The following is a 25868-nucleotide window of genomic DNA, read 5'->3' on the forward strand; positions in this document are numbered from 1 at the left end:
GAAGGAAAAGAACTGCCCAGATTCCATGACAAACATAGCATAGAATGATACAGAAAAAGAACATATACACAGGAGAAAAGAAGGAAGGCTGGTAGGGTAAGGAGCTGAAACCTAGAGTATCAGGAGCCCCCAAATGAGAGATTCAAGAAAGTGAGGTGAAAGCAAGTATGTAGGGGGTAATGTTCAGAATTTTCTAGAATTGCAGAAAACTCTATTCTCAGAAGGAAAGAACATACAGAGGGATATGAAGGAAAAATAAAACATATCTTCACCTAGACAGATTGTAGGAAAGATCCAGAGCATCAAAGACAAAGGAACAGTTGCCAAAGATGATGACACAGGACCTTTAAAGGAACAGTGACTTGACTCACTACAGACTATGATTTCAGAAGATAAGATGTCAAAGAAAAATAAATTTTAACCTAGATCTCCATGCACAATCCAATGCACGTATAGGCAAAGGCAGAAAATACGAACGTATCATCTAGGAACACTTGCTGAAGAATAAACCCAAAAGGAATGAGCTGGATAGAAGAAGAAATTGTGGGCAAAGCAATAGGTAAGCAAGTTGAGTACCTGAGTACCTACAAAAATACAGTCATAATAATGACTGATACCAGGGGCGTTACTAACCAGGTGGAATCAGAGACTAGAGAATGGGAGGGAAGGTGGTAGGAGAGATTGAAACACACAAAGATCCTTGTTATTCAGAGAAGGACAGAGTCACTGGTGAACATTACATATTGGCTATACATATTACAATCTTTTAATCATTAAAAGAATAGAAAAGAGTAAAAATCTCTAAGTGATGGTACAAATGCAATTCATGTGACAGAAGAGAAAGGACATATCCACCCAATGTGAAACAGACATGTCAGATGTACAAAACTGTCAAGACAAAACCCAGCTTATGTGCATTTAAGAACACAATATATACATAATAAATTATAGACACAGGAGCAGAGAAGGTGCACATGGCCAACCTCAGGAGGTGATGGTGGGAGGGAGGGAAATAATGGAGAGGAGACCAAGGAGGCTTGAGTTTGATCTGTAATGTTTTATTCTCAAATACACAAATAACCAGATTCAAATACCACAAAGTATTAAAATGCTATATCCGGCATTATATCCTTTTATGTACTATCATTTTATTAATTAAAAGAAGGGTAGGGGGAGAAAAGCAGGTTTAGAAATGTTAATTCACCTTCCCAAGATCATGGTCCTTGAAGAAATATAGCCTTTGCTTATTTATTGATTTATTTATTTGTTTATTTATTTATTTTTCCATCAATAAAGACAGAGCATGGCAAGTGGCATAGATGTTGGAAGATAGGCAAGAAGAGCTAGGATAGTTCCTGGAGGGAAGGGTCACCACTTAACAAGGTAATGAAGGGCTGCATTTGGCATCCAGGGCTCTGTTCCATCTGTAAAGAGGTTACATCCCCAAAGAAGCAGAGGCTGTGACCTAAGGAACATTAAAGATCATCTAGTTCAACTGCCTTGGTTTCCAAATCCAGACCCAGAGACCCAGAGAGGTACTAGTTCACTCCAAGTGATATCACTAGTGAGTGGTTGACTCCACATCTAATGCTACTTCAGTTATACCAAGTGTTCCAAAGTTTGGCAAGAAGTAGCAGAACATTCTTGCTGGTGATGATGCCAATTGTATTGATAATTATAGTGGAAATAAGATGGTGGTGGTGCTGATGGTAGCAGCTACTTCCTCTGAGCATAATTTAAATTCTAGACACTCAAATGCTTTTCAACAATCCCCTTGATTATTCCTCTCCACAACTAAACAAACAAACAAAAAAGAAAGTTAGGTATAATCATCACCACCATTTCTGATTAAAGGAGAAGATTCCAGAATCTCATAATGTGTAAATGACCAAGCAGATATGAACCCAGGCAGTCTGATTCCAGGGCTGGAACTCTTCACCACAGGCTACACTGGAGACTCAAATGTGAGGAGATGGGGACCGAGCCATGTGGGAGCTCAGCCCCATCTTGGTCAGGTTCCTCTTACTCTTAAGTTTTTCCCTCTTACTCCAGATCCACAGCATGGGTGTGGCTTAGAATTGGACACCATTTGTTCCCATGTGGATTCTGCATGATTTCAAGTCAGGTGGAGAGAGCCTGAAGCCACAGTAAGCATGTGGTAGATTGACTCATGAGTTATTGGACTACACCTGCAGTAATTTCACCTAAAGACAACTTGAGTTTTCCTGTACATAAGGAAAGAGTCCTTCTGTAAACAGTATAACATGTTGCCCTCTCTCTGGTGTGGATAACCCATTACTACAACAAAAAAAGGAAAGAAAGAAAGAAAGAGAGAGAGAGAGAAATAAAGGAAGGAAGGAAGGAAGGAAGGAAGGAAGGAAGGAAGGAAGGAAGGAAGGAATGGTGCTCAAGCCAAGGAATACTGAATAATCTGCTTCTCATTAACCAAAGTGAAAGCAATCTGTGACCTCGGTTTCTCTGCTAATGAGATCCTACTGGTTAATGGATGGTAACCATATAGATTATAAAATGGCTAGAGCTGGGACCCTACTGTCTGCATAGAACAAGGAAATGGAGCTTGTTCCTTCAAGATGCTGAACTCTAGTGTAGAGCTCCGTAGACGGAGTATGGAGCTCACATTTCAGCTCCATCATTCAACCATCTACCATGTGCTTCACTGCTACTGGTACTAAGTACTCTGAAATTTAAAAAGTATGGTCAAGGATTTGTGTCAAAATAAACCAATTTATCAATATTTCAGGGTTCTGTTGAACATCTCAGTAAACTAAAGCAACAAATCCCAGTACATGTAAATTTTACATGTGAGAGAACAAGCTGAAATGCTGTGTTATGTACATGCAGAGAACTCTATGCAATCGGTCTTCCAAGGATAAAAATCACTTGATTTGCAAAGAAGCATAGACACTACCCAAAAGGAAACACACAGTGCCCAGAGGACTTTCTATCTCAAAGCAACATCAATTTTTAAGGCTTTTAGAGAGAAACAAGCAAATCAATCTGATTTGTGAAAAGTTAGAATTTCTTGTGTGAAACATTGAAACTCCAAAAAAAAAGATTAAAAAAAAGAACATAGATACTCAGAGTGAAAAACAGGTTACACACAGAGAACATCAAAACAGTTAAAAATATCAAAGGAAGGAAATAATCAAGAAGGGATAACCTAACAGACTTCCTTCATTTGATTCTAGATACAGCATTTTAAGAAGACATACCTGATAGACAGAAATCACAAAATGACAGCTCACAACTCAAAGCATTTGCAGAAATGTTTGTTGGGTTTTTTGTTTGTTTGTTTGTTTGCAGTTTTTTTTTCTTTCAAAAATCAAGTTACAAAATCAGATTTCATTTTTTTTTCAAAACCCACATTTTTTTCCTGCTAAAACAAAAATAAAAAAACAAAATAAACAAACAAAGAAACCTAGCAATGAGCTGGAGGTCAGGAATTGCTGTCCTGTTCACGTAAAGGGTTCTAATTTGCCACCTTACCTTACCTATGTACTTTACCGGCCTGCCCCCTGTATACAAGCAAGTTCATAACCTCTTACATACTGCCCAATGGATCCAAGCAGAGAAACAAGATCCCAGCTAGAAGGGAATGCCTGACTGGGCTTCATTTGTTCATTCGTTCATTCATTCAATTTGACGAATACATGTTGAGTATCTGAAAAGTGCCAGATACAGGGCTCATATAAGAATGTGAGTATTTGGACTTCCCATCAAAGGGACATGCAACCGTGGATCTCAATGTATATAAAAATGTATGGGATAGAGAGAGCTGATGACAAAACAGTGATGGATTTTAGGAAACTGAATGAGAAATTCTAAGAGTGCTAACAGTTGCAAGGGACTCAAAGGAAGGGGTATTTGAAGGAAAAAAGGGGTGGGGACACCTGGTGGCTCAGTCAGTTAAGCACCTGCTTTTGGCCCAGATCATGCATGATCTCAGGGTCCTGGGATCCAGCCCCACATCTGGCTCCCTGCTCAATGGGGAGCCTGCTTCTCCCTCTGCCCCTCTCCCCTGCTCATGCGCACTCCTGCTCTCTCTCTCCCAAAAAAAATAAAGAAGGAAGGAAGGGGCAAAGGAAGGGGGATGGGGTCAGCAGGGTAAAACTGTGGCTGAGAAGGGAAATGCAAAGAAGACAGAAAAGGAAGAACATTCTCTGATGCAAGTAGTGAATTGCTGGTGACATTGAAGAAGGCACTTAGAGTGGGCTGATCAAGCCAGGCTGAACAGTGGGAGTGTAAGAGCTCCAGGCACAAGAAAGAAAGACACTGCAGGGGGGAAGATGGTGTCAGGGGAAGGCAGGGGAGGGGGTACAGTGAGGAGCCCACTGGAGCAGAGGACCGAATAAGTATAAGAGAGACTTTGGGCTGCAAAACAGTTCATGGGAATAGCCACATGCCAGAGTGATTTCAATCCAGATGGAATACCATGACACTCTGATACCAGAGGAAATCTGGTAACTTCTCCATGAACTATATATCCTCATGGTCCCTTCTTAAGACACATTCTAGAAAGGGGCTTTCACCCTAAAAGCTTTCTTTCAGGGGCACGCAAATTCAGGGGCAGTAAGCTACAAAAGAAAATCTGTCCATTTTCAATTATGTTTTATTTTCTGGTGTTCCACTTGTGATCTCAATCAGAAATGAATGAAAATATTTGTTTCTTTGGCCCTATTGGAAATGACATTTTTCACACAGGCAGTTAATCTTGGACCAATGGAACCAGGAGGCATTATTCTCTAGAATCCTCTATGCATAATCAAGGGACAGAATGATTCAAATGCAAATGATAGGTCTGTGCACTTTATACTAAAAAGATAATGTTTATTGCCTTCTTTTGTGAATGTACAGCAAGCACGGTATTTCTTCCATTAGGAAAAAAAATCTAATGGTAAGGACATGCTCATCAGATACGGATCAAATGAACTAAGAAGAAAAAAAGAAAGTGAAAGGCTTTAAGCTCTGAATGTTCATAAGGTAATGTGGTGTATGGAAGATGACTTATCAGGGTCTCTGTTTGGCTAAGAAAGAAAACAAAACAAAACAAAACCCTGCTCTGTGATTGTGCCTTAAAAATCAAAACTCCCCAAATGATCTCTTCATAGTAATTTCAAACAAAATGCATAAAATGTAATTTTTAAGTGAAAGCATAATGGAAGCAAGAATGACATCCCAAGAGGTCTGTCATTGTCATGTGTTCTGCTCGACGTGTGGTTCAAAGTCAACTGGCTTCTCCTTTCATAGTATGTGGGAAGAAATCCCAAATGCTTGCTTCCTGAGGTCTTCCTTTACAAGTCAAATTCAGGGACCTTGTACAGTGCACATCTCTGGGTCCAGCCTTCGGACCGTTCACAGGGAACCTTCATGTGCCTACCCTCCACCCACAGAGACAATCTCTACCCAGACGTGAAGCCCAGCAAGCATCCATCGCCTTCTGCTCTGTGTAGTCAGTTCAGGGATTTCAGAATTCTCAACCAATCATCTTCCTAAGATTCAGAGCAAAATTGTGGCATAAAGTAAGCTTAACAGAAACTCTACCCCTCTCTTTCAGTGTCTTTATAGAGATCATAGATGAGCACAAAGCCAGGAAATTTCCCCATTAATATAAAAATGATATTATACAAGTTCATCAATTAATCCCAAAGCCTATATAAATACATTACAAGTCCACTTGGAAATAAATAAAAATGGTCATCAAGGGTCTGTGTCCAATATTAGGATCAACAGTAAATAGTCCATTTTGCTCAGAGCTCTGAATATGAGAGGGGAGTTTATGTGGCACTCAAACAGAAACTGTGTAACACGTCATCTACTCACCCCTGCAAGGCTTTCTCTCCAAACCAGTCTCCTTTCCCTAAAGTTCGAAGAAAGACGGGGTCTTCACTGGGGGAGTCTTCCCGAGTGACGTTTACCTACAAAGAAAAACAAAGGTCTATGTCCACTGCACACAGTGATTGATCAAATCAACACTAACTGATGATGTTAATTCCATTTCTGTTTCTCCTTTTAAGCTTACTTTCATGAAGACCATGAAGACATTACTACTGAAAGTACCAAAGAGGAATATCACAAAATTCCATGCAAACCACAAGAAATGTCCTCCAAATATTGTCATGATGTTTCGAGTTATTTTCAAGTAGTAATAAATTACTCAAAAATCTGAATTTCACTTAATTCTCATTCTGACTTCCTATGAGGCAAGCATGATAAAGAATTAAGTGAGCATTCCTCCAATCTTTTTTAGTGTGTGTCTATGTTTGAATTTTTTAAAATAGATGAATAACCTAAGACAGGGTGTATCGTTCTGCAACTTACACTTTTTCTCATAACATCATTTTATTGCTTATCCATGCTCTTACATAGAAATCTAGTTCCTCTACTTGAATGCGTCCATGCCATCTTCCTTTCCATATGTTTATCCATCTAATTCCCTACAGGTGAATGTTTAAATTGCTTCCATTCTTCTCTGCAATAAGAATCTTTCTGTGCCCCTTGCATGCATGTTCCTATCTCTAAGACAACACCTGTCTCTTTTTCCCAAGGATCCACACTCCATTCCAAAGGCTACTCCCATGTTCATGAAGCCTTCTTATAGTCTCTAACCCATGACAGTCCTTAAGGTCTGCATGCTTCATTCAGAAGGATTTCATTTTTTAAAGATCTATGAATTACATGTATATCTTTTTCCTTTTTTACCATAAGAGTGTGCTCTTCAAAAACACGGGTTTATCTTCGACATTGTCTATGATTTATAAGCACCTGATAAAAGAGCTGTAAGTTATTGGAACAGAAAAGCTTTATTACCTAAACAAGATATCTGGGCCCATACAGGACTTTTGACTTGGTTGACAGTCCACGGAAGGAGAGTAATAATCTTTCTGTTGCATGAATGAAGACATAAATGTACCTTTGTGTTAATTTACGTCTACTTCAAGTTCTACTAATATTCATAATACTGGCTATGTTTCTTCTAGAATGGTTAAGTAGTTAAAACTCTCCTGCCTGGAAAATGTAATGAAGCAGAAAAAATTAATTTCTTAAGACAATGCTAGATACTTAAGCACACTTAAAAATATTATGCTTCAGGTTTGTGAGTTTAGAGAATGGACGACAAAGACCAGGATTTTTATAAGTACTAAGAATGTACGTGCAAGGTGGAGGGTATTCAATTACTATTCTCCACTGATCCATTCGATTACTTTTCCACACTGTGTTTCAAAACCATGGGGATGCGGGCTTTAACCCTCTTACACCAAGCTATATCACAGAGATGGTTATTTGCATGCCAATGAGGCTTTTATAAATGTGGGAAGAAATATACTAGCTCATTGTTTTTCAAACTTCAGGGTAAGGGGTCTTATTCAAAATAAAGGCCACTGAACTTCTCATTAGATACACCTCCTGAGGCAAGGAAGACTAAAGCAAAAATGAACTATTGGGACTTCGTCAAGATAAAGAGTTTCTGCACAATGAAGGAAACAATCAACAAAACCAAAAGGCAACCTATGGAATGGGAGAACATGTTTGCAAAGGACATATCTGATACAGGGTTAGTATCTGAAATCTATAAAGAATGCATCAAACTCAACATCCAAAAAATGAATAATTTAGTTAAGAAATGAGCAGAGAACATGAATAGACATTTTTCCAAAGACATCCAGATAGCCAACAGACACAAGAAAAGATGCTCAACATCACTCATCATCAGGGAAATGCAAATCAAAACTACAGTGAGTTATCACCTCGCACTGGTCAGAATGGCTAAAATTAACAAGTCAGGAAATGACAGATGTTGGAGAGGATGCAGAGAAAGGGGAACACTCCTGCACTGTTAGTGGGAAAGCAAACTGGTACAGCCACTCGGGAAAACAGTATGGCATTTCCTCAAAAAGTTAAAAATAGAGCTACTACAGAATACAATCCAGCAATTGCAGTACTAGGTATTTACCCCAAGTACACAAAAATACTAATTCAGAGGGGTACAATGCACCCCAGTATTTATAGCAGCATTAGCAACAATAGTCAAATTATGGAAAGAGCCCAAATGCCCACTGGTTAGCAAATTGATACAGAAGATGTATAAATATACAACAGAATATTTTTCAACGAGCAAAGCAAATGGAGTCTTGCCAGTTGCAATGATGTACATGGAGCTAGAGTGTATTGTGCTGAGTGAAATCAGGCAGAGAAAGACAAATCATATGATTTCACTTACAGGTGGAATTTAAGAAACAAAACAGATGAACAAAGTGGAGGAAAAAGACACAAACCATCAAAAAGACTCTTAATGATAGAGAACAAACTGAGGGTTGCTGGAGGGATAGTGGGTAGGTAATGCGTTAAATGAGCGATGGCTATTAACAAGGCCATTTATTGGAATGAGCACTTAAGTGATTAATTACTAAATCCTACCAATGAAACGAATATTACACTGCACATGAACCAACTGGAATTTAAATAAAAACTTGGGAGAGGGGCACCTGAGGGGCTCAGTGGGTTAAAGCCTCTGCCTTCGGCTCAGGTCATGATCCCAGGGTCCTGGGACTGAGCCCCACATCAGGCTCTCTGCTTGGCGGGGAGCCTGCTTCTCTTTCTCTCTCTCTCTGCCTGCCTCTCTGCCTACTTATGATCTCTGTCTGTCAAAGATTTTTAAATCTTAAAAAAAAAAAAAAAAAAAAAAAACTTGGAAGAAAGAAATAAATAAAGGCTACCAGACTCCTATTTTTGAAGTTCTAATTTAGTGGGACTGGGAAATCTATATGTGAAAAGATTAAAATAGGTGATTTAGATGCAAATGTTTTGAAGACCAAACTTCAGCACGCATCAATTCATTGTTTTATTTCTAGGCCTTGGTTTTCTCATCTATACTAAAGATTATTTGGCAGTCCTCAATACCAAAACCAAACCAAAACAAAACAACAACAAGAATAAAAAACCAAAACCAAAACAGTCATTAACTAAGGTGTAATATACTATAAGATCATTAATTCAAAATCAGACATAAGGATATGTTACATAATTGTACCTTTCCATCTGGTTAACAGCAGCAAAAATGATTAAGAAATTACAAAGGGCAGACTTATGCAAGACATAGGGAGATTTCAGTGGCTTTGGAAATATTCTTCACAAAAATGTTACTGAAATGCAATAACAGAGCCATAAAAAGTTGGACACCTACAGAATAGACCATTTTCTGCTTATATGACAAGTGTGAAGGAAAACCTATCTGGATAATCCATATATGTGAAAAGACAAGCAGTTAAAAGAGCAAGAATAAAAGCTTTCCTTTTAGGTTGTAACGGCCACACTGTTACTTTGTATATATAATGAATCATTGTAAATATGCACAGACACTTGGCATGGACACTTGAATCTTTATTTCTTAAAAAAAAAAAAAAAAGAAAGAAAGAAAGAAAAAAAAAAAAAGCCAGTGTAAAGTTACATACACAGAGATAGCCTCTCTGACCTTGGCCTAGATTACTTATTCTTTTCCCTGAAATCTCAAAGTACTTTATAATCCACAATGCTATGGGAAAGAACTAACCACATAGCCTTAAAGATAATACTCCATTTGTTTGAACCCCTGTTAGCTCCTCACCTTGTCCAAAACCTGGAAGGCTGGTCTCAAAAAAAGGTGTGTGTATGTGCATGAATTAAATGAGAAAATCTATGAAAAGCATCCTTCTAAAAGTACATGCTCGGGGCACTTGGGTGGCTCAGTCGGTTGAGCGTCTAACTCTTGACCTTAGTTCAGATCATGATCTCAGGGTCCTGAGATCAAGCCCTGAGTCAGACTCCTCACCCAGCAAGGAACCTGCCTGGAATTTTCTCTCTCCCTCTTCCTTTGCCCCTCCCCCTGCTTGTGTGCTCATGTCCACTTGTTCTCTCAAATAAGGAAATCTTAACAAAAAATAGTAAGTGCTCAAAAAAGTTGGGTACTTCTCCCCTTTTCTACTTCTCTCACCTACTTTGAAAATGCATCCATTTCACTGTAAAAGAAATAGCCCCGTCACTACTACTGCTCTCTCATTGTTGCTATAAAATGCTATTTAGAGTATAAGCTTCTTTACTTCTAGACAGATAAAAGAGAGTGTATTCTAACGTTCTTTTTACGTATCAATATGCTAACTTTCTTTCTATAAGACATATATGTAGTCTCGTAATTTGAGATTTTTTATTGTAATTTGACTTTTTATAACTTTTTAACCATATGCATAATTTTAAAAATTAACAACCAAAATAAAAATTAGATACTTTTAAAAAGATGTAAAAAATTGATCTTTTACCAAAGTATTTAATAAGTAATATCAGAGTGCATGCTTAATCAAAAACAATTGAAAAAGAAAAGAAAGTGTTTTAGTGCACATTCAGCAGGTTTCATAAACAAAGCAATGTTTATTTTGTGGTGGTGGGAGAGCCTGGAATTTACAAATTTATGGGGAAAACTCACCTGGGGAGTGAGGGTTAGTGAGGTAATCATTCTCCTACCTCTGTGACTAATAGATTATAAAAACCAAGGCATTCCCAAAACAAAGCAGTTCCCCTTACAAACAATGTCCTGCATGTATGACTCAAAAATTGGCTCTGTCATTCCCACATCAAAAATGCCTCCTGATGTAGAATGAGGACACGTTAGGAACTATATCTGGTAGTTTGGGACATGTACTGGTTAAGAATGTCTCTTTCTGAACTTGAAGCTTGCCTCTATTCTTTGAGTCATGAGCTAAATTCAGTGTGGGCAGGATTTATGATTCCTAAGAGTCTGATTTGACAATCGAACCCTCTGTGTAACACAGGAATAAATCAGTCTCTTTTTCCACCATGTGTTCTGACCCACTCTCCCAACATATCTGTCATGAATCCTATGTTCATCATCCCCTTTCTAATGTTTACAATTTAATGCATGTTCTTACATGCACTCACATCTCATTCCATGCATAAATACCATGTATTTGCCTGGTTTTGAGCTTTGTAACAATAACAGCATTGCACACATATTCTTCTGCAATTTGCTTCTTTTGATCAGTGTTAAATTGGAGATTTAACCAATTCTTCCATGTTCATATATATAACCATAGTTTACTTCCTGTCTTTGCATATTATCCCATTACATGGATACATTTTATATATATTTATAGATATTACCTATTATATATAATTAATTCTTCTACAGACATCCCTATGTTTCTTTTAGATTTACATAAATAATTACTCTTCTATCTCTTCATTTCCAGATATATTTTTCTTGACTTAATGCAATGTTTGAGGTGTCTAGCTCCACACTGAACATAAATGGTGATAATGTACATCTTTGTCTTGTTCTTGATCTAAAAGGAAGAGCTTTGGGGTGCCTGAGTGGCTCAGTCAGCTGGGCGTCTGCCTTTGGCTTGGGTCATGGTCCTGAGATCCTGGGATCAAGCCCTGCATCAGTCTCCTTGCTCAGTAGGGAACCTGCTTATCCCTCTTTCTCTGCTCCTCCCCCTGCTTGTGCTCTCTCTCTGTCAAATAAATAAAATCTTTTTAAAAATTAAAAAAAGTATGCCTGGATGGCCCAGTGGGTTAAGCCTCTGCCTTCAGCTCAGGTCATGATCTCAGGGTCCTAGGACTGAGTCTCACATCAGGCTCTCTGCTCAGCAGGAAGTCTGCTTCTCCCTCTCTCTCTCTACCTGCCTCTCTACCTAGTTGTGATCTCCCTCTCTGTCAAATAAAAAAATAAAATCTAAAAAAACACACAAATAAAAATAAAAATTAAATAAAGGAAGAGCTTCTCATGTTTCACTCTTATGTATCCATATACAAATAAAATTTCCATATGAAAATTTTCATTTTCATATGAATATAAAAATTCATATGAAAGTATTAATTTTCATATTCAACACCAAATATAATGTTAAGCCAACTTGTTTAACCAACATGCTTAAACGCATGTTAATTCTTAAAAAAGCCATGTTGTTAAATGGCATTTAAGGGACAAGAACTTTTGAATCACATTTTTTTTTTCTGATGGTAGCATAAAAGGTATGTTGAATAGAATCAGAAAATCAAAATACATTTGAATTATTATTGGAACTCTGAAATTTTGCCTACCAATTCTGTTCAATTTTGGTTTAACTTGTGTATGGAGAGAGTACATTTTTGGATGTAATACAGCTACAGATTTTATCAAAGATATTTTTCATTACTCTGTTGTGAATTCGTGGATGTTTTATAGTTCATTGCTGGGGGAAGGGAGCGTCATATCTCCAGGCAACTGGAATATACATATATCCATAGAGCAAATTCAGCTTCTACCTGAATCTTTTAGATATCACTGCAAACATGTTGCCCAAGTTGTAGAAAAATCAGTTTGCGTACATTTAATGGGGGGAAATAGGCATTTCTGAGTTTTCCTCTTTGTGTGGATGTGTTTCATTGGAGAATAAAAACAGTTTTGTGGGGGTGCCTGGGTGGCTCAGCAGGTTAAATCCTCTGTCTTCGGATCAGGTCATGATCTCAGGGTCCTGGGATTAAGCCCCATGTTGAGCTCTCTGCTCAGCAGGGAGCCTGCATCCCTTCCTGTTTCTCTGCCTGCCTCTCTGCCTGCTTGTGATCTCTGTCTGTCAAGTAAATAAATAAAATCTTAAAAAAAAAAAAAAGTTTTGTGCTTCAATAAATGTCTTGAACTGGGGAAATCCACTGGTAACTCTAGCCTTCTGTTTCATGTTTTACAACGTGTTCCAAGGACAAGCCAGTTCAACTGAAATAAGGAAACCATCTTCTCCAGGGTTTTTCTTTGTTAAGTTTTAAAATACATATGAAAACAAGTTTACATCTGTATACCTAAAGCAAAGCATACAGATTCAGAAAATTCTAGTTCCACAACTTACCTGCCTGCTAAGTTAAAGGCACTCTTGTTACTTTTCTCTCCTCTTCCTCCCACAGGACTTAAGTGTGTTAATCTCCTGCTTCTTAGGGCCTAACTGACTGATTCTAATATGTGCATAATAGAATTAATAGAATATACTAATACACCATCTATTAATTATCATATCATTCATGTAATTAAAAATCATAGCAGCTAAGTTGTAGGACATGAAAACCAGCCTTAGAAAAATCTATGGCTACTTAAGAAAAAAAATAACATCCTGACTGTATCAAAAGCATCTAACATATTCTTACTACTTTTTCCCCAGAATCCCCAAGGTCCTCTGAAATACTGCCAAGGGAACAGGTTCCTGTGGTGCATTTCCTCACTATTTCCATTTACTCATCTTACAAAACTAATAAAGCAACACACTAATGCACCTGTCTGCAACTGAAACTGGTTACAAATAGCAGCTTCCTTTAGGTAGTACTTGAAATTTACCATAATGGTGTAATCACAGAAGTCTGTCAGAAATTCATCTTAAACGGATAAATGTATCCTTCCATGATAGCAAAGGATTAGCAGTGTAATAAAGAAAAAATAAATCCAGATTGTTGGGACAAAAAAAAAATTCCCCTGTGACCTACTGAATCATTTATAACCATGAGGATTTTCAATTTCCCCTGATCCTTTAGTAAATGTTAAGAAATAAAACAGCAAATGGTAAAGCTCCAACATCTTACACATAAACCACACAATGTCAAGGTTCCTTAGCCTCTAACATTGGAAAATTCAAAATACAGTTTTAAGTATAACTGTGGTCAGTTGTGTCATTTCTTGATGTCTGTAAGATGCTGGCACCTGACATTTCTCTCTGTCTCAGGCTTTCTGCTATCAGTCAAAAGAAAAGGTATGAGACAAGCACAAAGAATGCTGTTTTCAGTTTACTGTGACAAGTCATTGGTGTAAACATTGACACATTCGTGATTCAAAGTCAGTCCAGAGAGGATTATTGAAAATGTGATCCAGTAAGATTTATAATCTTTCACCTATCCTGTCTACTGTTGCACTGTACAACTCTCTTTCCTATTTTAGTAGGAGCCATAAAGTCCTAGAGTCATTTATATCTGTTAAGTTAGAAGAAAGAAGTTTAGTTACATTTTCAAAAACTCTTCAACATTTTTATTTATTTACCTTTTAAGTTATCTCTACACCCAACATTGGGCTTGAACTCAGGACACTGAGATCAAGAGTCACATGCTCAACAGAGCCAGCCAGGTGTTCCTAAACTTACATTTCAAAGTAACAATTATAGGAATGAAACTGCTATATAAATCCCCTTCCACTGGCATTTCCTTTCCTATTGCTTCCTGGGCTTAGTACATCCAAATTCCTCTTAAGCATGACTTATGGTGAAGCAAAGTAGGTTCTAGTCATTAGTCATAGGGCAAGGACATTTAAACACAAAAGTAACTGTGACTTCACTGTTGCAAGAAATGAAAAGTATTTGTTGGAGTATTAGAGTATTCATCTACACAAGTCTCCATTTTCCAATTCACTTAATTATTTCATTTTTAAATAAAAGTTAAAAGATTTAGAATACTGATAACTGAAAAATAATACAAGTGGATAAATTATGATTTTTCATTCCTATCCCTGGGTCCAAGCCCCTACGTATCCCTTCCCTTATAATTTAAGGCTTCTAATAGTTTCTCAGTATAAACTCAATATTTCTTTATGAAGACACAATAAAACATCAGTGTCTTTATACCTTTTTGTCATCAGAGTGCTAAGCAACTTGGCTAGGGACACTGAGACTGGTAAGTTTTCTAGTGGGATTCACACTTGGGCTACACGATTTCAAAGCCCAGGTGTTTCAAGATAGCAATGTTCCTGCTCCTAATCACTAGAGGGAATTTTTTTGGATATTGGTTTTTCTTTTACTGCTGAGGAATTTTAAAGCGACCTTAGTCTTTTTCTTGTTGAATTATAGAAATTATGGAAATCTTCCCATTTATGCAGACATAGCAGCAGCATCTAGGGCCATGGTTATTAAATTACAGAACACAAGCTCTTCTCTGGCCTTCAGAGTTACAGTTTTTCTTCCTCTGACATCATTTTTGGGAGATCCATTGTCAAATATTTCTCTCTCAAGACCGTATGCATCTCTGGGGGTGACTGATGCACCCCAGGCTCCCTGCCCCACTGTGTATGTCCTCCTGCTGCAGGGGCTTACCGTTCCTTTGCTGATGATAAAGAAGGTGTCCCCTCTCGCACCTTGTCTGATGATATACTCCCCGTTCTCATAGTGGGTCTAAAAAACAGAAACAGCAACAGAAAAAAAAATAAATAAACAACATTAAGAAGGGAATACTATAACAAAAGATCCATCCATCTCTTCAAATATCAGCCTTGCAAGAACTCATTCATCCCAGTGGAATTTTACCCAAGCCCAGAATCCATTATGATTTAAGAATGAGTAAGAGTCAATGAACAAAGTAATTACAGAGAATTTTTTTTTAAGATTTTATTTATTTATCAGAGAGAGAAGGGGAGAGAGCGAGCACAGGCAGACAGAATGGCAGGCAGAGGCAGAGGGAGAAGCAGGCTCCCTGCTGAGCAAGAAGCCCAATGTGGGACTCGATCCCAGGATGCTGGGATCATGACCTGAGCCAAAGGCAGCTGCTTAACCAACTGAGCCACCCAGGCGTCCCAATTACAGAGAATTTTTATCACGCTCATGTTTAAAACTATTTTGTTAATGCTATTTTTTTTCTAGACGATTATATTCAGCTCTTTACATTCATTTATTTTAATTGTTGGATAAAAATATTCCTTTCTGGGGAGCCTGGGTGGCTCAGTGGTTAAGTCCCTGTCTTTAGCTCAGGTCCTGATCTCAGGGTCCTGGGATCAAGCCCTGCATCGGGCTCTCTGCTTGGCAGGGAGCCTGCTTCCCTCTCTATCTCTGCCTGCTGCTCTGCCTACTTGTGATCTCTCTCTCTCTCTCTCTCTCTCTCTCTCTCTGTCAAATAAATAAATAAATAAATAGATATAGTCTTTTCTTCCATCAACTAACATGACACAACGGAGCTGATAAACTGGTCTATCTGTACTATTGTATTTGTCCTTTTCATTTTTAGTATTCTTGTAATGATTGATAAGATTTCTTTTTCTTGAGAAATTACTGTGACATTTCAAGCTTTTATTCTGAAACAAGCATGATTTTTGGTGTGGGTTAGATGGCCCTAGCTACTTTTTAAGGCACAGCTTCATGCTTTAATATTCTTAGTTCGGTAATTTAGGTTTGGCCCTGTTGGATGGAATGTCTTCATTTTATGGACGGAACTCTGGTCCAGCAGCTGTGAGCTCATCAACTAGCAAACGAGGAAGAAGGTAAGGTGGCAAGAGGATGATCACAGTTGGTGCTGGGATGTAGTCACAGTTATTGGGTCCATTCCCAGTGTAAAGATTACTTCTGCAATGAACAAAAGTAATTTCTCTAAGGCGACATGGGAAAAAACGTATATTGCTGGGTCAGGAGATGTAACAGAAAAATGAGACTGTGCCATCTGGCCACATTCTTCTCTGCAGCTTAGCAAGGGAGCCATTTTGGGGGAAAGAAAACATTACTTTACACACTCCTTATGAAACAAATTTCATGGTTTGCATGCAGTAGCCACGAGCTGTGATTTGTCCTTTTATTTCAATACCATGTCTATTTACTGTTAACACCACCTTTTTTTAATACTTGACATTGAGAACAACCATATCTTCCTTTGCTTATCTAGAAAATTAACATACTACCAAATCTTACCTTTTTTCTTAAATTCATAACAAGTTTTAAAAATAGGATTATAGAATGCATATTTTTCAACTGATCTATTTCATTTAACAAGATACCCATGCTCCATTGTCACTCCTTGCTATTTGGGAAAGGAAAGATCTTTAGGACATGTAGGTGTGAAAATCAATAATCACAAGAGTCTTCTTTCCTGTATCAATTCCACAAACATCTCTGTGTGCCTCTGAGTCAGCCTGGCTATAGGCACTGATGATACAAAGATGAGATACAAAAATCTCAGAGCAGTACCATCCGCTGGATCTTTCTCTCCAAGGGTGCAAATTGTTGACAGCCACATGTCCAGTACAGCCCCCTCTAGCCACAAGTGTCTTCTGAGTAGTAAAATGTGGCTAGTGTGATTAAGAAACTGAACATTTAAGGTCAGTAGCTCACACATGGCCAGTAGCTACTGTATTAGCATGGATAGTAGCTAAAGCAGACACAGGAGGAGTTACAATCTGTACTAGTAGGGTAGGGGGGCAGGCTGGAGCATCTTTCCCCACTTGCCATGAATGGAGCTCCATTAATAAAATCCAGGACCTCTCTCTTTCCTTCCCCACTCTACACCAGAGAGCATGTGCAAGTCCTCAGCTAGATATGCTCGCCTCAGCCTCTAGTCTCTGTCAAGTGGGGGTGAGCTCCCCACAGAGGCTGACATTCTCTGTGTCTTCTCCAGGGAAAGCAGAGTGAAGCTGCCTCTGCTGGGCCGCTGTCCCAGGGCAAAAGTATCCACTCAGATACACCCAGTTCAGTAAGGCTGTTCTGACACCTAAGCCACATTCCCATGTCTATATTTTTATCATTGGTAACAAGAGTTAGTTCCATTTACCTCAGTCTTTGTCATATTTCTCACTTGTTTCCTCATCCAAAACCTCTCAAAACTCCCCAGACAATCCAGTGTGCAAATGCTATATTTTACGTCAGTAGGGCTTCTGTGCTGTCTGTTGTATTGTATCACTCCGTTCCCAGGGCTTCCCCATGGAGGAGATTCTTCAGCCCCAACAGAAGTATGAGGGGGGCACCTGGGTGGCTCAGTGGGTTAAACCTCTGCCTTCGGCTCAGGTCGTGATCTCAGGGTGCTGGGATTGAGCCCTGCATGGGGCTCTCGGCTCAGTGGGGAGCCTGCTCCCCCCTCCTTCTCTGCCTATCTGTCTGCCTACTTGTGATCTCTGTCAAAGATAGACAGACAGACAGACAGAAAGAAAGACAAGTTGCAGGTTACTGAGTGGCAGAAAGCCTCTCTGAAAAGAAGAGAATTAGTAGCTTATTATGCTCATGTAGTAGTAGCAGAAATACTATTACTTTGGAAAAAAGTAGAAAAATGCAAATAAAAAACACCAATCTTGCAAGAATCCTTAACTAGTCTGAGTCATTCTTCTTATTTTCTCCTCCTTAAAAACATATTCCCACCCATATGATTGTCATTTCCTTTCAGAAAGCCAAAATTATCAGTACCATATTAAAAAATATGAAGGCAAGGGTTTCTCAGGCATACCACCACTGACATTTGGACGCATACAATTCTCTGTTGCTGGGAGCCATCCTGGACATTCAGTTCGAGCTGTAGGATGTTTAGTGGCTTCTGTGGCCTCTACCCACTAGATGCCAATCCCAGTTGTGGCAACCAAAAATGTCACAAGACATTGTCAATTACCTTGCTGGGGGCAAAACTACCGCCCATTGTGAATGTTTGCACTAAATCTCTTGTGGTTTTCTGGATCTGAAATAGCAATTTATTATTTTTCTTGATACTCTGTGCTAGAGGACTCTTTGACTTCCCTCGGTGTCAGCTTGGATCAGTCTAATGCCTCACTTTTGGGGTGAGCATTTGGTGCTGGTCTCACACCCATGACTGTCAGTTCTATTCTCCTCCACACGGGCCTCCTTCTATTGGGTTGCCCAGTCTCCTTCAACGCAGGGTGGTCTGGGGGAGAGTCACTTTCTTATATGGCAGCGGGCTTCTAAGGGTGCCAAAGCAGAAGGTGCCAGGCTTTCCCAAGGCCCAGACTTGTGTATCTAATGAGTTCAAGCAGGTCCCAGGGCCAGTCCTGATGCAAGAGGAGGGGACTGCACAAAGGAGTGAACCCAAGAAGATGGTATGCATCAGGGCTATGGAAACACAGTCTCCCACAGTCTTTAAGCTTCATATGTATGAAACTGAGCTCTTAACCTCCTTCTTCTAGCCCTGCCTCTCCCATGCCTTCCCTGTGTCAGCGACACCAACTGCATCCTTCCTGTACTTGGCCAGTCATCTTGCAGTCATACTGAACTCCTCTGTCTCCCAGGCCCACCACTGTCAGCAGCCCCGTTGGTCCACCTTCAGGATACATCCAGAACTCAGTGACTCCTCCATCTGCTGCCATGGATGCCATGTTCTCCTGCCCAGTCCATGCAGTCCCCTCCCGACTGGGATATCTGTCCTACCTGACCCTGTAGGTCCCCCTTCCCACCTAGCAGGCAGGCAATTCTTAAACACCCAGTCAGCACCTGCTGCTCCTGCGCTCACACCCCTGCAGGGGACCCTCTGTGCCCATGGGCACTGAAGCCCCACAGAGGTTGCAAGGTACTTTGTCGCTTCATGGACCTCGCCACCCACCTCCCTCCCTTGCATTATGTCTGTTCTCTTCACACCCCTTTTCTTGATGTTCCCTGAACACCCAGACCCAACTCAGGACCCATGCACAGGCTCTTCCCAGTGCCTGAGATGTCCCTGCACCCTCGAGAGCTCAGGAGGAGCTATCTCAGGACAGGAAGGTTTGCAGAGGGCTGAATGACAGGAGTGTGGGCATCAAGGAAGGCTGAAGGTTAAGGAATCTGAGAGGAGGATTAACAGACCCTGCTGAGAGCTGGGGCAGTGGCTATTGAGAAGGAAGACTCCCCTGCCACACCCAGCCTAGTTCAGAGGGAGCCTGACCTCTCTCTTCTCTACCCTCTGGTATCCAGCTGGGGCTCCCCATTGGCTGAGGTCAGCTTAAAATGGACAGGGGAGCCCTCCCATTCATGTCAGCCTCTGGATAGAGAGGAGGGTCCAGGGAAAGGGAAAAGCAAGCCTGGGAGCTGGTGGAATGCATCAGCCCCATGTGCGTTAGCCTCAACCGTCTCCTCTTCCGGAGCATCAGTTCCATGAAGGAACTTTTACATTCCCTGCTGTTCCCTCGGACTGAGAAGAGCACTGGGTGTTCTCTAAACACTCCTCAAGTCAATGACTTACATGGGAAGGACACTGAGTGCCCTCACAGAGCAAGGGCTCCCACCCTTCTTCCGCTGGTTTGCCCTCACAAGATGGGTCCGCTGCTCCAGGCCTCGCAGAGGGGTCGAAGGAAGAGAAGGGCAGCCTCTCATCCAGAACCCCTGCCAACTGTCCCCACAGGTCTCCTTTGAGTTGCACTTCCATTCTTAAATGAATGCTTGGCAAGACGAACCTGAATACTCCAAATGGTTTTTGCTTCTCCAGATCACTCCGTGATGCCTTCAAGGAAACCACTTAGATGAAAGCAAACCTCTTACAGTGGGAAAATGGGAAGGAAAGCCTGCAGATGCACCCAACAGGGTATCTACCTCATGGACCAACCCAAGCAGTCTCTGAAGGGTCAGAGCAGGGCTGGCTGTGGAAGAAGGGCAGATAAAAGTGAGGGGGCAAGACCGTGAAGAGGGAAGTCTCAAGTCAGGCCAGTGGTCTTCAAATCTGTGCGGCACTGTGGTAAAGCAGAGGGAGGCAGCCTCCCCGGGAGACTGTCCAGAGCAAGTACAAAGAGATCCAGGGTTTCAGCAGGCATTGCAGGGTCAGCAGGCAGTGGTACAGGTCCAAGCAGCTTCGAGGTCGAACGGTGGGCAGAGCACAGCATGCCGGGAGCACCCATCAGCAGAGGCGGTCTGAGCATGGGTCGAGCCACTGTGGAAGAAACGGAGCGGGGTGGGCTCCAAGGATGCCCAAGGGGGACCTTGAGGGCCTCTTCCAGCTTTGTGATGGTCTGACGAGATGCATTTCCCAAACATGGCCGCTGGAGGGTGTCCATTCCCCAGGCTCTCCAGGGCTGTGCTCCCATGAGCAGCTGGCCTCTGATTTCCTTCCCCTTGAAACCGGGGAGGCCTCAGCAGCTCTTCTGTGACAACAGCCTGTGTGGAAGCAATGCTGAATGGCTCTGGGGTCATCTTTGCAAAGGCCTGAGTCACCTCAGTCACTGCAGTCGGCAGAGAGCCACACGGGTGCAGGAGACTCCCAAATGGGTCGGGTCTCAGCATTTAACTGTCTCCACTTAGTCCCAGATATCATGGAACAGAGACAACCCACCGTAGTTGGCCAAATTCCTACCCCACAGAACATAATAAGCACAATAAGATGGTTCTCATCTCACGCAGCTATGCTTTGGGGCCCCCTGGGACACAGCAATGCTGTCACCCACCCCAGAGTCTATGGGGGTTCCATCCCAACTGGTCCTGGCTCCCAGCTGCTCCCAGCAGCTCTGGCTTCGCCTGGTCCCAGAGTTCAGCAGCTTCTTGGTCTCATCGGTCTCATCGGAGAGGTGAGGGGAGAGTCCAGCGTCCAGGAATGAGTCGAGGGAATGGTGGCCAGAGGTGGTACAAGTTTGCAAAAGCAGACGTCCACAGTGCCGTCGCACCAGGACTCCTGACTCTGCCATCCGAAACGTTCAGTTGCACCCACAGGGAAGATGATCGTTCGTGCCGATTCTTCGAGAGTCTAACCACGTTCCTCAAATGCCAGCGGTTTCATTGTTTTCTGAAGGTCACTTGCCAGCTCTGCCATTTTCTCATTTCAAATTAAATCGGAGAAAAATGGGGCATTTAGGAGTGGAAACCTGAGCAATTAGGCAGGTTCCTTTAAAGGTTTCCATGGTCATCAGGAGAAAAGCCAAACTCCTACACACTGCCTGCAAGTCCATACACAGTCTGCTCAGTGTCCCCCTTTCCCACCTCTTCTCACTCCTGCTCACTTTGTCCTGCAGCCGCACTGCACTCCCCACCCCTTGGGTCCATTTCTCACCCATACCACGCTCCCTTCCTCCCACAGGCGCGAGCACCCTCCCTCCCCCCAGCCCTGCTGCTTCTGGCCTCCTTGCAGGCTACTTGTCTTTCCCATTCTAGCCTCCCCAGACACACCCTGGCAGCACCAGCTCCCCCACTCTGTGATTTTACAGACACAGCTTTACTGCACTGCTCTTTGCTGAGCTTGTGGGTGTTTATTTGTAGGATTAGGGTTTTTAAAAAATGATTTTTTTATTTATTCATTTGAGGGGGAGAGAGAGAGCCCCATGAGAGAGCAGGGGGCGTGGGAGAGGGAGAAGCAGACTCCCCGCTGAGCAGGGAGCCTGACCTGGGGCTTGATCCCAGGACCCTGAGATCATGACCTGACCCGAAGGCAGACGTTTTACCAAGTGAGCCACGCAGACATCCCCAGGATTATTTTTAATACTGTTTTTCACCAGATTTTAAATGTGACTGAGGGCAAGGATTGTGTCTGGTTTTGCGCACCTTGTCACACCCTCAGTGTCTAAGACCGCAGTGGAGATAGAATAAGGTCTTGAAAACAGTAATCTCAGGACTGAAGTAGCCCTCCTTAATCACCAGCTTTCTAGCACCGCCCATCCTCCATCCATTAGTAGAGCGCCTACCTTCCATATGAGTGCCAAGCCCCACCATCTCTCATCGTTTCCACGGTTGATGCCCCAGTCGAAGCCAGGACCACATCTTGGATTTTTGTAACATCCCCCATCTGGCTTCCCTGCTTCAGCCCTCGCCTCACCTCCTCCTACTCTATCTGTTCTTCTCTCTGCAACCTAAGTGACCTTGCAAAGAGCCTATCTACTGAAATCACTCTATGGCTGAAAATCTTCCAGTGGCTTCTTGCTGCCGTTAAAATCATCAACTACTTATGATGGTCTGTAAAGTTCTCTGCATCCTGGCTCCCACTTGCCTTCCAGTTTTCATCCCTTCCCAATCTCACCCACACGGGTTCAGGGTCAAAAACGCTGGTTTTCCCCCCATATCTTGGACCCATCCCCAGAGCTCTGCATTCAAGAGAGCCTGTCTAGAACACTCTCCTCGAGGTCCTTGTCATGGTCTTGTTCTCATTATTGGGTCTAAACAAGGTCTTTCCAGACCACTCTGAGCACGTGCCTCTACCTCACCCACTTTCTGCCCAGTTCCCGTTGTGTGTGCTGCTTCTCTGCCTTCCTAACTGCGGGTGCACAACCACAGAGAGACAGGCCTTCTTTCACACCTTCAAGATCGGAAAGGATCTTTCTTTTGTGATTTGCTCTCTGGACTCCTCCCTCAATACCCAGCATGCAAAGGGTTTAGGAGATCTTAGATGCTATCCATGGATTCGCTGGCACAAGGAAGGCATGCAATATAGAACCTCGATAAAGGACAGATTTGGTTCAGACCCTTCCATTTTTGAACTAGGGAGGAGAGTAAGAACCAGGAAGAGAAGGGATGGCGTATCGCCATGGAAGCAATCTGTGGCCCCCAAGGTGGGAACTGGTGAGCTGGGAAAAGCCAGTCTTCTCTCTGCTACTGGAAAGAAGGGGTGGGGCTTTGGTTGTTAATCTGTAAGTCTCTGGTTTCTCAGAATTCAACCCTAACATGTAAATGTCCATTTAGACTTTTTAACAATCTCCGCATACTTGCTGACTCAGCCCGACATGGAAGGTGGCACTTGGAGGACTCGGTAGGTGCTCCCTGTGAATTCGCAGGACTCCTCTATAGTTTCTAAGATCAGACCCCACTACTGATATCAAAGAAGCTGTGTCTTAGCTGCTGGTTTTATTTTCCGGCCCCCACTGCGACATGTAATTTATAACCGAATCTCTGTTATTAAGAATGTACCATTCTTAAGTAAATTTTCGCCTAAATTACCTCAGTCAGAAATTAATGTCAATTAAGACCCTTTATACTTGAGTTTAAGATTGGATTAATCCTTCCGTCTTTATATTTTTTTAAGATTTTTTTTATTTATTTGAGAGAGAGAGAGAGAGTGTAGAAGCAGGGGGAGAAGCAGAGAGGCAGAGGGAGAAGCAGGCTTCCCGCTGAGCAGGGAGCCCCATGTGGGGCTTAATCCTGGGACCCTGCGATGATGACCTGAGCTGAAGGCAGATGCTTCACCCACTGAGCTAGACAAGTGGCCCTCCTTCAGTCTTTATTAGAGCATGGAACATTTATTAACTGACGCCGTCCTAATGATTAAGGCATACATAAGAGAGACCACTAATGATAATGGTTATTGATTAGAAAGACAGCTACAGCAAGTAAGAACCACCTTTACATGACTGGGTACCTCTCACAAAGGCTTTGAACAGGAAATGAGTAAGTTAAGAACAGTAGGAGTCTTGAGTCATGATTCCTGCCTCATTTGTTCAGAGGATAGTTTTATCTTAGAGGATGAGTAGGACATCAGAACAGGTAGAACAATTTTCAGGAATCAGGTAGAACAATCAGGAATCAGGAATCAGGTAGAACAATTTTCTTAGAAATGCTGGCATCTGCCATTTTGAATCGCCCATCGGCAACATCCTCAAAGGAAATTCTTCCTTCTCCCTGATGGCTCAGATTTATTTCAAAGATGAGAGCTCTTAATGAAAAGTAAGATCACCAGACAGCTCAGTCAGTCAAAAAACATGCCAGTGAGGTAGGCAAGAAACAAAGTATTCTTGGTCCAAGACTTCTCTATTTGGTAAAACTGCCCATTAAAGATGTGTGGACTGAGATTACCTACGGCTACAAGAGAGACTGACAGCTAGTCATAATAGGAACATACAACTTTCCATGTTGCAATCAAGGATAGTAATCTGAAGTCTTTGGTGAAATCTGCTGGGGAGAAAATGATCGCATCTGTAAATGGGAATTTTCTCATTCTCTTTCCCGGTCCATGTCAGCACGCATTTCATCACAGAACTAGTGCTCTACTAACAACTGACAGTATTTGTACTCCACGTAGGTTTCCACAAATTGGCGTTTTGCTCTCACAGATCAATAATTATCAAGAGGGCATGTTTTTTTATAAAACATTTTCTCAGTTAATATTTAACCTCACTAGGGTTACAATTTTTGCTGACTCTCCTTCCTAACCTCTAAATGAAAATTAACTTTTCCTCACAGCACCATTCAGAAATTAACCAGAATATCAAAAGAATAAATCAAAGCCTGGAACACTTTTTCTAACAGCTTCCCTTCACACCACCACCATCTTGTCCCAACCAAATGGACATCTGGGATATACATCTCTCTACTACAGATTATTTCTACATCAATGCCATGCCTTGCCTTCTACTCAGGACATCCCTTATTTATAACAAGTTCTTTCTTACATTTCTTAGGGGGGACAACAAGATTCCAAGGCTGCTCAAATTAAGCCGTAAAATACTCTCTCATGAAGACTGAACTCCAAGTCCACATGAGAGACACACCCTTGTTCGGGGTTTGGTCATTCATTAATTTCAACCAGTATCATTTATAGGTGATTGCTATGAATGAGACAGTGCACTTGGCACTGAACCAACAGAAATAGCCAAGACATAGTCCCTCAGTCAAGATGCAGCATGTGGTTCAAGAGGTCCTCACCCCAATCCTAAGGACCGTCATGTCACTGAGGGGAGAACAGCAGTATTGAAGGACTGCTATCCTTACCCCCACTCTTGAGGGGCAGACTCACAGGGCCCCCAGGGAACCCAGACACTTGGTAGGAACCTAAGTTTAGGCAGATAATGTGGCTTTTTCATCAATACAATAGCTTGGATTTCTGGATAGACAGCCTGCCTAACTCAAGGCACAGCCTAGCTCACCAAGACATTTTAAGACACAGAGCCCTTGCCATGATGAGTCTCCCAAATCCATTGCTGAGGATTACATCTACACAGCTACCCCTTAGCACATTCCTCCATGTCTTCACAGCCCTTAATGAAACATGTCTCACTTGCCTATGATGACACCATTTACCAAACTCCTCTGCCTTGAATTTGCCCTTAAGGTCCTGTGATGTATTCCGACTCCTAGGAACTTATGCTCTGTCCTTACTACCTGACTCTATACATTTTCTTCTGCTTTGATGATGCCATGAAGACCCTGCCTCTCCTGAGGCACCCATTGTACTTGACACCCAAGGACTGATCTATACATCAACCAGGGCCACACTGAGTAGGAAAA

The 25868-nt window shown here is 41.7% G+C and overlaps 1 protein-coding gene across 2 annotated transcripts in view; it reads right to left on the bottom strand.

Moving 5' to 3' along the window:
- Window positions 1-25868, bottom strand: part of PRKG1 (protein kinase cGMP-dependent 1) — a 1263025-nt gene that overhangs the window by 216946 nt on the left and 1020211 nt on the right. For both annotated transcript variants that reach the window (XM_059170234.1, XM_059170233.1), the window contains exons 6-7: window positions 15105-15182; window positions 5842-5936 (exon numbers count right to left, since the gene is read on the bottom strand). In XM_059170234.1, coding sequence (XP_059026217.1) covers window positions 5842-5936; window positions 15105-15182 — 173 coding nt within the window. The remainder of the gene's footprint in view (window positions 1-5841; window positions 5937-15104; window positions 15183-25868) is intronic.

The sequence above is a fragment of the Mustela lutreola genome, chromosome 4 (assembly GCF_030435805.1).
Source record: "Mustela lutreola isolate mMusLut2 chromosome 4, mMusLut2.pri, whole genome shotgun sequence".
Taxonomy (NCBI): Eukaryota; Metazoa; Chordata; class Mammalia; order Carnivora; family Mustelidae; genus Mustela; species Mustela lutreola.